This window comes from Lutra lutra, chromosome 7, assembly GCF_902655055.1.
Source record: "Lutra lutra chromosome 7, mLutLut1.2, whole genome shotgun sequence".
Taxonomy (NCBI): domain Eukaryota; kingdom Metazoa; phylum Chordata; class Mammalia; order Carnivora; family Mustelidae; genus Lutra; species Lutra lutra.
In genome coordinates, this window is record NC_062284.1 from 139,070,887 (window position 1) to 139,086,870 (window position 15,984).

At 51.1% G+C, this 15,984-nt stretch overlaps 1 protein-coding gene across 2 annotated transcripts in view; it reads left to right on the forward strand.

Moving 5' to 3' along the window:
- BDKRB1 (bradykinin receptor B1) overlaps positions 1–14,009 on the forward strand; it is a 52,972-nt gene extending 38,963 nt beyond the window's left edge. The window contains exons 3-4 of one of the 2 annotated variants that reach the window (XM_047739231.1): positions 5,561–5,714; positions 12,425–14,009. In XM_047739231.1, the coding sequence (XP_047595187.1) occupies positions 12,440–13,519 (1,080 nt within the window). In that variant the 5' untranslated portion in view covers positions 5,561–5,714; positions 12,425–12,439 and the 3' untranslated portion in view covers positions 13,520–14,009. The remainder of the gene's footprint in view (positions 1–5,560; positions 5,715–12,424) is intronic. The other variant, XM_047739232.1, reaches the window with a different exon arrangement.
- The last annotated feature ends 1,975 nt before the right edge of the window (positions 14,010–15,984 follow it).

Consider the following 15,984-nt stretch of genomic DNA (forward strand, 5'->3'; position numbering starts at 1 on the left):
GGCTCCAGCACCCGGTTATTCAATCAAACATGAATCCAGGTATTGCCGAGAAGGTCATTTGTAGATGTGGTGAACGTCTGCCATCAGCCGACTTTCAGTAAAGGAGCTGGCCCTCCATAATGGGGGTGGGCCTCATGTGGGCCCTCCTGGGACTTCAGAACAAACACTGATGTTTCCAGAGAAGAAGAAATTCTGTCTCAAGACTGCAGCATGATCTCCTGCCTGCGTTTCTGGTTCTCTGGTCTGCCCTCTGGGTTTTGACCAGCCAGCCCCTGCAAGCATATGAACTAACTCCCTGAAATAAACATCTTGATGAATAGATGATAGGTAGATAGATAGAATGATAGAATGATAGACAGATAGACAGACAGATAGGTAGGAATAGGTAGACATCCTCTTGGTTCAGTATCTCCGGAGAGCCCTGACCAAGACACATCTTTGCCAGTAACTCTGAAATGTTAGCTCTCTTCTGAGGCATCTTCTCTGATCCCAGTGCTCACTGGAGAACACCAGTTAGGCCTTTCACGTGGGTCTTCATCTTATCTGTCTCTGTCACATGTGCGTAGCCACCATGAGGACTGGGACAGCCATGGGTGGCCCCAAGTCTTCAAGAAAAGGTGGACGTTCTCTTCAGCACATCAGTTCCCCTCTACCCAGGTTGTGGAAGCATTTCCGATCATAGGATCAGCGTGATTTATGTGAAAGGCACATGCCTACAGCATTAATCCCGTCTCTCTTAAAGATACACAAGCGCTACTGGTTTCCTAGGAAAACTAATCTGATTTCATGCCCCCCATTTTTTGTTGCTGTACACATGGACCATTTAGGCATCTCTGTTGATTGAAAAATGATGTAAGGGGTTTTCCATATGGGCAATTTCTGACCCCAGAGAAAGGTCTTAAGACTGGAGAATACATACATCCATTCATCTTCCCTGTAAGCATCCATATGACACAATATCAACTCAATATCGACATTTTTCCAAGGATCTATTTGATCTTCACAACAGCTCACGAAATAGGCAGGGCACATTCACTCCCAGATGAACAAACTGGGTCAGGAGCTCCCCAGGACGGCCAGGGTCCCCCAGCATTCTCTCCCCAACAGCAGGATGGAGGGGGCTATCTGTGTTGTCAGAGAACTCCTCAGTCTGATCTGAAACTGTTTAATTCTCTTTGCTGTACCAAAACAAGAGCGTTTGGGGGCACACCCACACAGGGCCTGAGTGGTACCCAGAAAGAATGAGTAAACACGGTCTGAGGCTTGAGCCTGGGCTTTCCGTCTCCAAGTTCCAAGGAAGCCTTCCACAAACATGTCTTATACGTACGCATGCTGAGCCTTCCTCCTACAATGCTTTCTTCAGCTCGCCTGCCTTCTGACTCCTATTCATCTCTCAAAACCCAGCTCAAATATCCCTCCACTATAATTCTTTCCAGACTCAGCCTCAAGCAGAATTAAATTCTTTAGGTCCTCATACTCAGACAGACCCTTGGGTCTTTGCTGCCACTCTGCATTCCACTCTGTGCAGTCACTGTGCGTCTTTGTCCTCAGATGGACCCAGAGTTCCTCAAGGGGCCATGGAAAGGAATTTGTTCATCTGTGTTTTCGCAGTGCCCACAAGGGACACGGTGCCCTCAAGGGTTTCAGGACTGTTTGTTGGGCCAGAGACAAACTAGTGATACTCTGGTATAGAAATAAATAGGGTTGTGAATTCATTCAGCAAATATTTATTGAGGTCTGTTATAAGAGTTTGGACTATGACTCCACCAAAAGAGATAAACCCTTGCCCGGTGGAGCTCATGCTCTAGCAGGAGACACAAGAAGTAAAAACCAAACCACGTATCCAGGTGATGCTAACGGTTATAACAAACAGGGAAGCCAGGGAGGGGAGGAGAGGTTATTTCAGAGAAGGGCTCTCTGATAAGGGGGTGGGGGTTATAGGGAACAGGAGACCTGAGGCATGGAGCCGTCTAAGGGAAGTGTGCTCCAGGCACAGGGAACGACCAGTGCAAAGGCCCTGAGGTGGGAGAGGATGTGGCATGCTCAAAATAGAGCAAGGGGACCAGGAGAGCCAATGGAGGAGCAGGTGGGGACCATGACCATGACACCCAGAAAAGGTGGCAGGCTGTGTCACAGACAAGTCTTAGTCCATTGCTGTGCCTGAGACAGGAGCAGTGAGAATTTCCAGCAGAGACACAACGTGGTCAGACTAAGGCTTTAGAACAAAGCAGAATGTGGCTGAGCATCCCCGGTCACACCCTCCCGGGCCCAGTGTGCTCCAGGGCCCAGCTGTGTTAGCTCAGGGGCTTCTCCCGACTCCCCTCAAAGGAGGGTCAGCCGAGCCACCCACCTCGTCCCATCCAGGTGAGACAGCCTCTCCCAGAGCAAAGCTGACACAGGGATTAATGTGACTACTTTTACACCTTCCTGGTCTTTGGAACCCCTGGCCCAGCAGAGTGCTTTCTGCCGAGTGCCCAGAGCCCTTCACTTCCAAACGGCCATCAGCTCAGGCCGGCACTGTGCTCAGAGCTGCCTGGGACCCACTCAAGCCTGCAACTGGCACCCTGTCAATTTCCAGGGGTTTACGCTTTGGGAAACCAACAAACTTTAGGATTGTATTTTTACCTCCCTTCCACCCAGATGCCTCCAGCTGGGCCGCTCCATGCCCACACACTCTGTGTGCCCGCCGGGGGCTCTTCTGTAACGGCGTTTACACCCTTGCCCGCCAACGTGGGCTTGACCACCTGCCGGGTCCACCGGAACATGAGCGGGCCCAGGGAGACACCGAGGCTTCTTCTCTCTGTCCCCTTGCACCCAGCCCTCCCTGGGCACCAGGCAGGCAGGCATTCCCTCCGTATTTGCAGAATGCAAGGAGGAACACACAGACCCGCGCTCATCCAGGAGCAAGGGGTTACGAGGGGCCTTGAATGATGGAGGGACACAAAGCAGACAGGTAGGGGAGGGGAGGCCATTGCCAGCAAATGCCCACAGGAAGACAAGTCTGGAAGCACCAGGGAGGCCTCCAATCACCACTCGGCCGCATCAGAAGCCCCAGGGTCGGGAGGTGGCTCTGGGTGTTACAAGCAGGACCGTGGAGTCTGTGAATTCCCAGGGGCTGGGGTGTAGTCCTCTGGAATGACAAAATCCAGTACTCTGGAATAGTAATCTAGCACAGGCATTGACAGGACGAGAGTGAGAAAGCAAGATTTGTTGGGAATTCCGTGTCATAGACGTGTCTGCTGCATGAGAGCCTAACCCTGATGACAGAAGGAAGGCTTGGACAGAGGGGACAGAGAACTCAATGCACCTTTGGTTCAGGCCAGAAGGTGCCCAGCTTTGGCTTCTTTCCTGCGTCTGCAAGTAGAGTTAATAGTAGGGACCACACGTGTGACTGTGGTGGCTGAGCAGGAGCCCTGAGGACACTTGGGTTCTAGAAGTTACCTGCAGAGATGTTCCCAATGAAATGTCCTCGCAGAAGCTGTTTGATGTGACTAGGAGAGGACACAGCGTGGCTCCGGGGTTTAGCGACTGGAGAACTGTGTATGTCACGGTGGGGACTGTGACCCATGAGTCCCCAAGTCCCTCAAACTCCACCCCACCTTCCCTGAATATGCATCGAAGCCCGAGCCCACCCGGAGCTCAGGAGACACAGCTGCCCAGAGTCCCAGCACTCGCCTCAGGGACAGTCCCCAAGAGGGAGGACCTGTCCCACCAAGCCAGACAGGCTGTCCTCTGTTTGCAGATAGCAGTCCTGGGCACCCTGCCAGCCACCTCTTTGTGCCTTTTTGTTACTCTGTTCTCCCCACACATACCCCCCACATCCCCCAGGACCAAGAGGACCCTCATCCCACTCCAGAGTTCCCCCGTCCTCCACATTATAGGGGTCTGTACCTCTTCCTAGATGGGAGGTTCCCTCATCCTACCTTCAGCCCTGGGAAATCGAGCCCCTCTTCCCACAGGCTTGGGGTTCACTCCCCCTGTCCTGAGCCTCCCAGAATTCAGGCCCCCTCTCCCCACCGCCCCAGAAGTAGAAGGAGACTCTCTCCTCCCTGGGACAAAGACCAACTTCCCATTTCCCATTCTGAGTGAGCAACAGTGGGAACATCCATTTTCTTTAGAGAACATTCCATCTCACCCCCGGGTGAGGCCCCATGGCTTTGGCAAGGCTGCCACGGAATTATCTCCCAAATCCCAGCCCAGCCATCTTCTAACAAGTGACTCACGGTACCCTGCCACACACAGTCCCCTTGTCCTCGTGGGCCATCCTCTGCCCCCACGTGTGCAGGGCCAGGGTCAGACCCCGAGACCTGATCTCAGGGCCTGGACAGGAAGACATCCCATAAGAACAGATACAGTCCAGTCTAAACGCATATAGAAGGGAGAAAAGGCAGCTGCTTTCCAGAAAGGGTTTCTCTGGGGATACCCCAATCTTCATCACTAATCAGGAAGAAATGGGACTTGGAGCCTCTCTCTGATGAAAATCTCCCCCAAATGATGGCCGACACGCACCTAACATCCACGTTACTAAAAAAAAAAAAAAAAAAAATCCCTGGTCTCCTCTGATGGGAGGTGCCCTTCCCAAAGACAAACTCCACTTCCCTCCCGAAAATGCTCAGGGTCTACTGAATCTTGGAATCCTCTTCTTCTTTGTCTTCTGCTCCCATGATTTTAATATGTCTAGCATATTAGAAAACTGCTAGAAAATTCTAAAGTGCATATTGTCCCCACTGAGATGTCCATACAGAGAAAGGAAAGAGAGAAGACCAGAATCTGAAGACAAAGGGGACATGTTCTGCTCCAAAGAGGCTGGGTTCAAGGTAACATCCCAAGGGGACATGGAGCACCCAAGAGGCAGACTAAGGAGTGTGGAGGGCTGGGACCCTGAGATTCAGGGATCCCCTTTCCAGAAGCCAGAATTTAAGCCCTGACATGGATGCGTTCTCCTGCATTTGGGGAAGGACTCTGAAATCTTAATTTTCTAAGAGGGTGGATAAGGAGCACTGCAGTTAAAGGCTCTTGAGACTTGACTCTCAAAGAAAGCCAGACATGTCTTACGGACTGAACACGAGGTCTTGAGTAGTTCAAGTTGACAGATGCAATGTGTGTTGAAGAATGGGCCTCAGAGCTGCCCGGGAAGATTAGGGAAAGTGCATCTGCTCTTACTCAACTCTGGACCCCGCCTGAGTCAAATTTTTCCTAGCTCACTGTTTGTTTAGTGGGCTTCACACTAATGGATTCTTGGCCATGGATCCTTCGGGCCGAAATTCAGAAGGAGGCATTTAAGGAAAGCTGTTGCAAAACCTCAGGCAGGAAAGTGGTCAATGGGGTTGTCATCACTCAGTGTCCACTGAGGCTCACGGGGGCTCAGAAGGAGGCCAGGATGCATTTTAAGCGCATGTTGGCCAACATACCAATCCTGGGCTGTCCGGGCTTCCCCAGATGTCACCAACGTGAGGAGGGGTGTGGGAGCAGAATTCTTGCCAGCCCCCCAAATGCAGAGCAGTTTTCCTTTTAAATCCCAGCTTGCTTCTTCCTTTGAAAGACTCACTCTTTTCGGCAGTCCCTCCAGTGACCTCATCGGAGAATCGGAGAGGAGGTTGTGTAATTCAAGGCCGCAGCATTTCCACGGAGCTTCTCAGTGCAGAACACACCTCTGAGGGCTGCCCTCGTCACTGGGAAAGCCAGCTGAAGCTGTGAACTCTTTCCTTTCCTGGGTAAGTAAATGACCACCTTTTTTTTTCCCTCTTGTGAGAGCGAGATGTAAGAGGAGAGCCACATCTCTTAGAAAAAAACAAACTGGGGTGCCTGGGTGGCTCAGTGGGTTAAAGCCTCTGCCTTCGGCTCAGGTCATGATCTCAGGGTCCTGGAATCGAGCCCCGCATCAGGCTTTCTGCTCAGCAGGGAGCCTGCTTCCTCCTCTCTCTCTGCCTGCTGCTCTGCCTACTTGTGATCTCTGTCTGTCCAATAAATAAATAAAATCTTTTAAAAAACAAACGAACAAAAAAGCTTCCCTTTATAACTAAATATTAGCAGAATTTTTGGCTTTCTTTAAGTGTGTGTTTTTTTGAAACATAATTCTAGGGTACCTGAGTGGCTCAGTTGGTTGAGTGCTGCCAAAGGCTCTGGTCGTGATCCCAGGGTGCTGAGATTGAGCCCAACATCGGGGTCCCTTCAGCGGGGATCCTGCTTCTCCCTCTCCCTCTGTTGCTCCCCTTGCTTGTGAGTTCTCGTCTCTCTGTGTCAGATAAATAAATAAAATCTTCAAAAAAGAAAGAGAGAAAGAAAGAAAGAGAGAGAGAGAAAGAAGAAAGAAAGAAAGAAAGAAAGAAAGAAAGAAAGAAAGAAAGAAAGAAAGGGAAAGAAAGAAAGAAAGAAAAAAGAGAAGAGGGAAAGGAAGGAAGGAAGGAAGGAAGGAAGGAAGGAAGGAAGGAAGGAATCCTAATTCTAAATCCGTTTAAGAGACTATATTCCACGTTGAGTTGCTTTTCCAGAAGAAAAGGAGGAGAGTGTCTGGACTAGCCTGGGAAGTTTCCAGAAGCTCTTTCTTTATTTCAAGGCCACAGGAAATATGTAGAGGCTGGATAGAGCCTCCCAAGTGTTCTATGTGGACTCTGACCAGCTTCCATTTACAAATTCTGATTGATACAAAAATCAGACAGACCTCCCCAGGATGGCTTACCAGATTTCAGAAGGCCGATAACTGGCTAGGTTATTTGTGGCTTGACAATAGCATCTTATTATTTGACTGAGCTGTGATTCTTTAATCTCTGTGTCTGTATTTCAAATGCCTTTATTACCACCTCACTGTTGAAACTGGAATGAATTCCAAGAAGCCCTCCTTGTGGAAGACAGTGGTCTCCCGAGTAACAATGTCAATATTAACATGTACAGAGAACTCAGAAAGTAGCACATAGAAATTACAGACTCATCTTCTCTGGTAGACCTGCCTGGTGTCATCTCTAAGTTTTTAACAAATAAGATCGAATATTACTCAAAATGTCAATAGTGCTGTTTACTGACACCTACTATGTGCCAGGCAAATATCAGAGCTGCAACTAAGAAGTGGTGAAGGAAGGTCTCTTCTTTCTGTCCAACTTGCTATAAACACAGACAGCAGGTAGCAAAGACAAACCCTTTAGAAATAAGCCTAGCTTGGGCACCTGCATGGTATAGTCTGTTGAGCCTCCAACTCTGGGTTTAGCTCAGGTCATGATCATGATCTCAGGGTCCTGGGATGGAGCCCCATGTTACGCTCTATACTCAGCACAGGGTCTGCCTGATATTCTCTCTCCCTCTCCCTCTGCCCCTCCCACTCATGTTCTTTCTCAAATAAATAAATGAGTCTTGGGGTGCATGGGTAGCCCAGTCAGTTAAGCGTCTGCCTTCAGCTTCAGTCATGATTCCAGGGGCCTGGGATTGAGCCCTGTGTCAGGCTCCCTGCTCAACGGGGAGTCTGCTTCTTCCTCTCCGTCTGCCTGCCGCTCTCCCTACTTGTGCTCTGTGTTTATGTGTGTGTGTGTCAAATAAATAAATAAAATCTTGGGAAAAAAAAGTCTTAAAAAGTCAGTAAGCCCATCTTGAGCAGACACAGGCTGTGGGACAGAGGACAGTGTGTGCTGAACCGATCAGATTCAAGCTGACTTCAGAGGTCTCGGCATGTGGATTGGGAATCAGTCCCTGATTTTCCGGGTAGGGTGAAGCCTTGCCCCCAGATGAGATTTCCTTGGCTGCTGTAATAGATTAATATAAACCTCGTGGCTTAAAAACGACACAAATTTACTGTCGTGTAGTTCTGTAAGTTCGGTGTTCTACATCAGTCACACTGGGCTGAAGTCAAGGTGTTGGTAGGGCTGTGTCCTTTCTAGAGGCTCCAGGGGAGAATCCGTTCCTTGATTTTTCCAACTTTGAGAGGTTGCCTGTGTCTCTGGGCTCACAGCCCCTCCCTCCACCTCCAGAGCCCCCGGTGTCATATCTGTGCCTCAGTTTGTTCATCTGTACTATGGGCACAACTCTCTGACTGTTCATGCAGCCCTGCTGTCAAGCTCAAGTTCCTGAGAGCCCAGCAGAGTCTTGAACTCTCCACAGATGACAGGTGTAGGGGATGCTGAAGGCTCAGACATGGGCATCCAGGTCTCCCTCCAGCCCCAGCGTCGGGGAGGCCTGGGGCAGAGACAAAGCTGTTGAGAGGGTTTTCCTTGGTGGGCAGAACTTGGTCCCCATGTGCAGAGAAGAGCACAGGAAGGCATGGTGTGAGGCCCCGTGACAGTTTCAGGACGCAGTTCTGTAGACATGTATGGAGTACAACGGGGTGCTGGGCCCTCCCCCCGCCCCGGGGCATCTGAGACATCTGAGAAATCAAGTCTGCTGGGCACACCAAACCCCACAAACCAGGTGGCTTCAAAGAACCAAAGAGCTGTATCACAGCAGTGCATTTCTCGTGCAAAGCTATTTTCTAAATATTGATGTATTTAACTCTCTCTATATACACACAAACCCATAACAGCTTGGCCATATTACTGTGATGGAGTTAGAAAGGAGTTTTAGTAATACAATTGTTTTAAAAAGTAGTTACGTCTGTAAGTATATATACCCACCCGTGTACATGAGGGCAAAATAAGTATTCACGTTACCAAGATGAACACGGAAAAGGACGTAAGCAGCGTAAACTGGGTACAAATCCACGGGCTCTGATCTGTGCCTGTCTTGGGTGTGTCCGGGACATTTTCCTGGAGAATGACTTTTTCTTCTTGCCTGGTCTTACCATTTTTAATTGTTCCATATAATTGCTGAACTCTTCGCCTTCAAGTGTTCCAGTTAATAAATGTAAATTAGCACCTTCAGTCGACCCTTCTCTTAGACTAGAACGTATTTATTTAAGAAAATGGGGCTGGGGCAGGTGCTCAGGTGCCAACACACACTGAGCAAGTTGTGAAAAGGGGAGCTGTTCTCAAGCCCGACTTTCTGCATATAAAATGATGTGAGTATTTTAGCCCAGATATTTTCACAGGTGGTGCCTGTATGCCTTCATTCAAAGTGGCTTTCTTCCACAAATATTTTTACTAGATGCAACTCTACAAAGAAACTGTAGTTGTGATTTTTGAATGCTTTGGCAAGCTTAGATGTCGTGAATCATAGGTTTTCCCAATTTCATCTCATTTCTGTACAGAATATGAACTTATCCAATGGAAAAGTTTCTTCCCACAAACTGAGGAAGTCCAAAGCTCACTACAGAATTTTAAAATTAAATCTTGTGTGCCACGGAGCCCTTGTTCTCTGATTTAATCCTTTCTTCCCTTTTACAATACATTTCCTTTATTTTCTGCACAATAGCTTCGTTTTCCATCGTTACACACGCAAAAGCAGATGTTTCAGTACTCTGTTCTTTAAACATCTTGATTAAAGATCTCCCATTGATTCGAAATAAAATTCAAAAAAAATGAGAGCTCTCCTTTAATAAACAACTAGTAACACTTTCAGGCTTTTAGGCTCAAGGTCTTATAAAATCGATGGATGATGGGCAGCAAAGGAAAGAAATACATGTCGAAGCTTTTCTTTTTTTTAATTCACCATCAACTGTACTAAAAAGTTGTGGTTTTCTTAATTTTGTCAACTATCATCTCCATTTCAATTGGTAGAATATTGAAACTTACTTGCAAGTAATTATAAACAGTGTGTACATTTCTGTTTCTTTGGTCTCTTATTTAGTAAGAATGTAACTGTTACCATGACACCATGCCCAGGATAATCTGTCTTTGCATTACCATTCACAAAAATATAATTCTAGTTCCAACGTAAACAATTTAAACTAAATTTAGAATAGAATTCCCCAGAAGTCCTTTGTTCCGTTTGGCCAGACTGAGCTTCCAGAAATTGGTCTAGGAGAAAACCAGAACCAAAAATCAACTGAATTAATTTGCAGAACAGCTGCTTGGTCTAAGTTGAAAAGCCACGCTTCCGCGGGTGAGATCAGTGTCTGAGGGCAGATCTTTTAAAAACACGAACTTCTAAAATGGCAGCTTTTGTGTCTCAGGTGTTCTTGGAGTCAGCGAAATCGCTGCAGCCCCACAGTGATGTCAACATCAGCAAACATTCTGTACAACCTGCACAGTCACCACAGCTTCCTTGAGAAACAGAAGCTCGCTACTTAAGTCTCCACGGCTTGCGATTTTGAGCTCATCACTGCCAGAAAGGGCATGTTGCAAAATTTAGAAGTATTTCCAGGGGCCGCCTGGCTGGCTCAGTCGGTAGAGCATGCAACTCCATCTCAGGGCTGTGAGTTTGAGCCCCACGCTGGGCGTGGAGCCTACTTAAAAAAGAATAAAAAAAACAAACAAGTATTTCCGAATAACCAAGTAAGTATTTAGTTGTGGATTTATGCCCTGCAGGAACTGAAAAAACGAGAGTATCCTGACTCTTCCGCACGCTCTGGGTCAGGGCTCCCGAGCACTACGGTACTCCACAGCCCCCCAACCAATGATTCCCTGTGTTTCTCATTCACCTGCCCTCTGGTGACCAGGTACCTTGTTCTCTTCTCGGTCTACACTCTCCCTTGGTGATTTCATCCAGTCTTGTGGCTTTAAACACCATCTAGGTAATCACAGTTCCCATTTACATATCACAGGATCAGACCTTGTCCCTGAAAACCGGACTTGACTATCTAGGTGAGCCCTAGAAATCCCCACTTGGGGGCCAGTAGACATCGCAACCTTGACATGTCCAAGAGTGAACCCCTGATCTCCCGCCACTCAAAAAATCCTGCCCCATCTTCAGTCTGTGACCTCCATTTCAGTTGATGACAACCTCATATTTCTTGGCGACATCCGATCCTTCCTTTCTCACAACCTGCCTCTGATGGTACACGGTGGTACTACTTCCAGTATAAATCTAGACACGGATTCCATCTTATCATCCCCCCCTGCCACCACTCCCCAGCTAACACATTTACTCAGTCTGTTCAGTGTTGTGGGTTCTCTCTTCCCACTAGGCTAGAAGCCACCCGAGGGCATGGAGTTTTTACCGGTTTGATTCACTGTCATGTCCAAAATACCTAGAACAGCGCCAGGTATACAGCTGGTGCTCAATAAATACTAGTTCAGCAGATAATTGCATGGAGGAACTGGTGAATTGTGCTTTGGTGTGAATGGCCCAGTGTGTGAGTTACCAACAGTGTCAAAACTTGACGGCCATCGCCTCCTCAGATAAGGAAAGTCGGGCTCAGAGACACCAAGTGGTTGTCCAAGGTCACACAGCCAAGACTCTTCCAAGATTGGTTCTCTCTTACACAATATCTTCTGTTAAATGCTGTGAGGCATTGCTCAGTGGAAGAATCTCAGTCCATGAGTACAGGACGCGGTCCCTTCTTTCCATGGGGTTCCAGAGGGCTGGGAGGCATAGTCCGCTTCCTTCCCACCACATCTCTCCTCCCCTGGAACAGCGTCGGCATGTGGGAGGCAGGCCAGCTGTGGGCTAGGGGCAGCGCAGACTGAGGTCTCCCAGGACAGGCTGGCTCCCTCGTCTACCAAGTGGGGACAAAACATGCAGCAGGATCACGTAGACAGAGGCCCAGGCTCTAGGGTCAGACTGTTGAGGTCTGTGCGACCGCGGAGGAGAGATCAGCCCCCATTGCGTGGAAGGGACAAGGACCCAGCCCCCACAGAGCTGCTGGTAAATTAAATGAAAAAATATTTAAACGTGAAAGTCTTCAAATGGTGCCTGGAGATAGAGATCATTTCCTCGGTGTGAGTGGCTATCCTTTCTTTTTCTTTCTTTTTTTTTTTTTTAAGATTTTATTTTTTTATTTAATTATTTGAGAGAGAGAGAGTGAGAGAGAGCATGAGAGGGGCGAAGGTCAGAGGGAGAAGCAGACTCCCTGCGGAGCAGGGAGCCTGATGTGGGGCTCGATCCTGGGACCCTGAGATCATGACCTGAGCCGAACACAGACGCTTAACCGACTGAGACACCCAGGTGCCCCACTACTATGGTTATTAATAAGACGAATCAGCACCTTCCACTGGGCGCTTCCTGTGGACCAGGCGACCTCGCCAAGCGCTCCATAGATCCGAACGCCAGTCCTCGCCACAGCCCCACAAGAGGGATACGATTGGCTCCGGCTTCCAGAAAGGAAAAATAAAAGTCAGGGGTCTCAGTGGCCCACACCGAGTAGTTGCGCTCGGGTAGTTGGACTCGGGTTTCAAAGCCCCCGTCCTTTGCTTTATGCCAGGAGTCGGCAAACGTCTCCTCAAGGGGACCAGATGGCGAGTATTCCCAGTTGTGCCAGCCACACAGCCCCGTCACTGCCACACAAAAGCAGTCTTGGACAACACGCAAACGAGCAAGTGTGGCCACGCGCCAATAGCACCTTATTTTCCAAACCTGGGGTCGGGTTGCCAGGGGCGGCGTCCCGCTGACTCTGCATGCCCTTCAGTGCAGGTCCCCGTGGATGGCGTCCCGGAGCCTGCTGGAGTCCCTGTTGCTGAACCGGAGCCGGCTCTCGGCGCCCAATGCCACGTCGTGCGACGGCGCGCGGGAAGCCTGGGCCCTGCTGTACGGCGCGCTCCCCCCATTCATCGTCATCGTCTGCGTCTGCAGCCTGCTGGGGAACCTCTTCGTGCTGTCCGTCTTCCTCCTCCCGCGGCGGCGCCTGAGCGTGGCCGAGATCTACCTGGCCAACCTGGCCGCCTCCGACCTGGTGTTCGTCCTGGGCTTGCCCTTCTGGGCGGAGAACATCGTGCACCAGTTCCGCTGGCCCTTCGGGGGCCCCCTCTGCCGCCTGGTCAACGGCGTCATCAAGGCCAATCTGTTCATCAGCATCTTCCTGGTGGTGGCCATCAGCCGGGACCGCTACCGCGCGCTGGTGCACCCCATGGCCAGCCGGTGGCGGCGGCAGCGGCGACTGGCCAAGGTCACCTGCTCGCTCATCTGGGCGCTGGGCGGCCTCCTGAGCGTGCCCACCTTCCTGTTCCGCTCCGTCCAAGCCGTGCCGGAGCTGAACAACTCCCACGCCTGCGTGCTCCTGTCCCCCGGCGGGGCCTGGCACTGGGCGAGGATGGTGGAGCTGAACGTGCTGGGCTTCCTGCTGCCGCTGGCCGCCATCGTCTTCTTCAACGGCCACATCCTGGCCTCCCTGCGCGGGCGGGCTGAGGTCCCGGGGGCGCGCTGCGGGGGCCCCGCGGGCGGCAAGAGCACGGCCCTCATCCTCACCCTGGTGGCCGCCTTCCTGGTCTGCTGGACCCCCTACCACTTCTTCGCCTTCCTGGAATTCCTGTACCAGGTGCGGGCCGTCCGGGGCTGCTTCTGGGAGGCTTTCATCGACCTGGGCCTGCAGTACGCCAACTTCTTCGCCTTCACCAACAGCTGCCTCAACCCCGTCATTTACGTCTTCGTAGGCCGGCTTTTCCGGACCAAGGTCTGGGAACTCTACCAGCAGTGTTCCCCTCGGAGTCTTAGTCCGGGGTCCTTGCCCCACAGGACGGATGGTCTCCAACATTTCTGGCAGAAGAAAAACAGCAGGGAGCCGTGAAGCGTGGCTTCCCCTTCGGTAATTTCGGACACGATAGATGCTGTTGTCGTGGGCTCCGGATGGAGCGCCCCCTGCCCCCCAGCCCTCCCCCCCCGCCCCGCAAAAATGGGCAGGACCTCATCCCTGGAAACTGTTGCATGTTTTTCTCATAGGAGGACTCTGCGGGTGTGATTAAGGTAAGGGTCCCAAGATGGGGAGATGATCCTGGATTATCTGAGTGGGTCCAGTGTCCCACAAAGGTCCTTATAAAAGAGAAGTGGCCATGTGAGCATCTGAGAAGGCCATGCGACCACAGAAGCAGGAGGCTGGACCACAGGAGCCCAGAGCCAGGGGCTGGCTGCTGGCGCCCCTAAGGGCCGGAAAAGGGACAGGGATGGATCCTCCCCTCAAGCCTCTGGAAGGAGTCGGCCCTGCAGACATCCGGACTTGAGCCCGCCGAGATGGACCTCAGAGGTCTGGCTTCCAGAAACAGAAGACAATAAAGTCGTGCTGTTTCACATCACCGAGTTTGTGCTAATTTGTTCCAGCAGCCACAGAAAACTTCCAGTAAGGGTCTCTGCCCACGTTGCCACATGCCCACCCAGAAGGTTCTAGGCTAATGGCTAGGCACACAGAGATGATAGAACTAGGGATCCCATCCACAAGAGACTGGCATGAATAATTAGAATATACAAAAAGAAAGCGAGAAATCACAGAAGCACGCCCCATATCCAGCACCACGAGTGTTCAGAGGGGAAAAGGGAGCGTTCCTTGCAGGGCTGTCCAGAGACCTGTTCTGAAGGGAGGCAACAGGGAGCTGAGTTTTAGGAAGGGCAGAATCTGGAGGTGCAGAGAAAGGGAGGGGGGCCTGGCAGAGGCATAACCAGGACACACAGGCGGGACACAGGCGCTATGCAGAAAGAGTATTTATGGAACTGTTAATGCTTCAGTCTTCTTGCTCCAGAGGATCGGGGTGAACTGGGAAAAGTCTGCGTTCAAGGGGCTTGGAGAGTGTCAGAGAGCAGGGTAACTGCCCCCACCACATGTGAGGAAGTGTTCTGAGCACAGAGAAGCAGCCCCCAGGAGGGGTGGCTAGGAGGAGTGGGGTCTGGAGGGCTTCCCGGAGGAAGAGACAGGGACTGTAAGTAGTGAGTCTGAAGAACACGCAGTTGGCCAGACCAAATAGGAAAATGGTGTGTTGCAGAGAGAAGAAACAAGCTCCACCCAGAGGTGGGTAGGTGTATAGGTTGGGAGGGAGAAGGATGAAGGAAAGTGAGGTACAAGGCGGTCACAGATGGGTTTCAGGGTCGAGGAGGACAAGATGGTTAAGGGCAGGGAGGGAAGCATGGAGGGCCCGGCTAGAGCTAGAAGGCATTAACCTATTATGGGAATCATTCTAGCCATGCTTATCAGGCCCCAGACAGGCAGACCTGGGGTATCTCCAGGGCTGGGGTTTTGCCAGAGGACCTCCACCGCTCAAGGGGATTGGGGGTTTTGGTCGGACTATGGAGACTGGCTGAATTAGAGAAGGCATGAACTTAGGAGGTGAGGAAGACAGACATGGATATGGCCACAGAGCGGGGACCGTGGGAGCACCTAGGTGACAGAGCAGAAGAACAGCAGGTTGAGGCCACAGAGTAAGAGTGTTTGCACAGAACATTCCATCTCCCGTGTGGCCATGGCCTTGGGCAGCTGGAATAGAGAGAAGGAGAAGGCCATTGGTGACAAGGCAGTCCAGGAATGGAGAGGCAGGGGATGGACAGCCCACAGGGTCCCTGCGGGCAGGCAGGCAGTGCTGGAAGGTCCTGGGGAGGAGACAGCTGTGGGTCAGGTGCCAAGGAGGGTGTCCGGGCGGGGGTGGGAGTGCAGGGAGGAACAGCTTCTGCTTGAGAAAGGCCAGTGCTCACAGGGCAGCAGCAAAGCCCTGGATGCATTCAGGAAAGGGAAAGAAGCCAGTGCTCCTGGAGCCCGCCAATGGGATCTAAGAGGGCCTGGGCCACCAGACCCTCGCAGGCCAGCAGTGGCCACCCCCGAGGTCAGTGCACCAGCCCCTGGAGGTGTCCTGGAGAGCAGAGATTTAAGTCAACAAGCACCATCCAGCCAGCACAGTGTTTAATTTAAATCACGTGCTATTTAAAAACTATTTTTGAGTTGGTGACCAATGTTTAAATTCCACCCAAGAATCCCATTCCCGGCTTCCCTTGGGCATTAGCAGATCTAGTGACATGGAGCTGCATTCCTTCCTTAGGCAGAAGCTTACTGGCCCTCTAGTTCGGGCCAGACACTGCTGTGGGTGCTGGGAGCACAGCAGGGGCCCCCAGGCACTGACTTTGGGGTGCTCTCTAGGACACCAGTTCTCTGGTGCTGAGAGCAGGTGCCCCTGACGCCAGGGCTACAGCCACCTCCCACAGAGCAGAGGCTGGAGTCACCAGCTTGCCTGGTTGCTTCCCAACACCAAGGCCATGTCTGAGCCCCTGGGGCAGGAA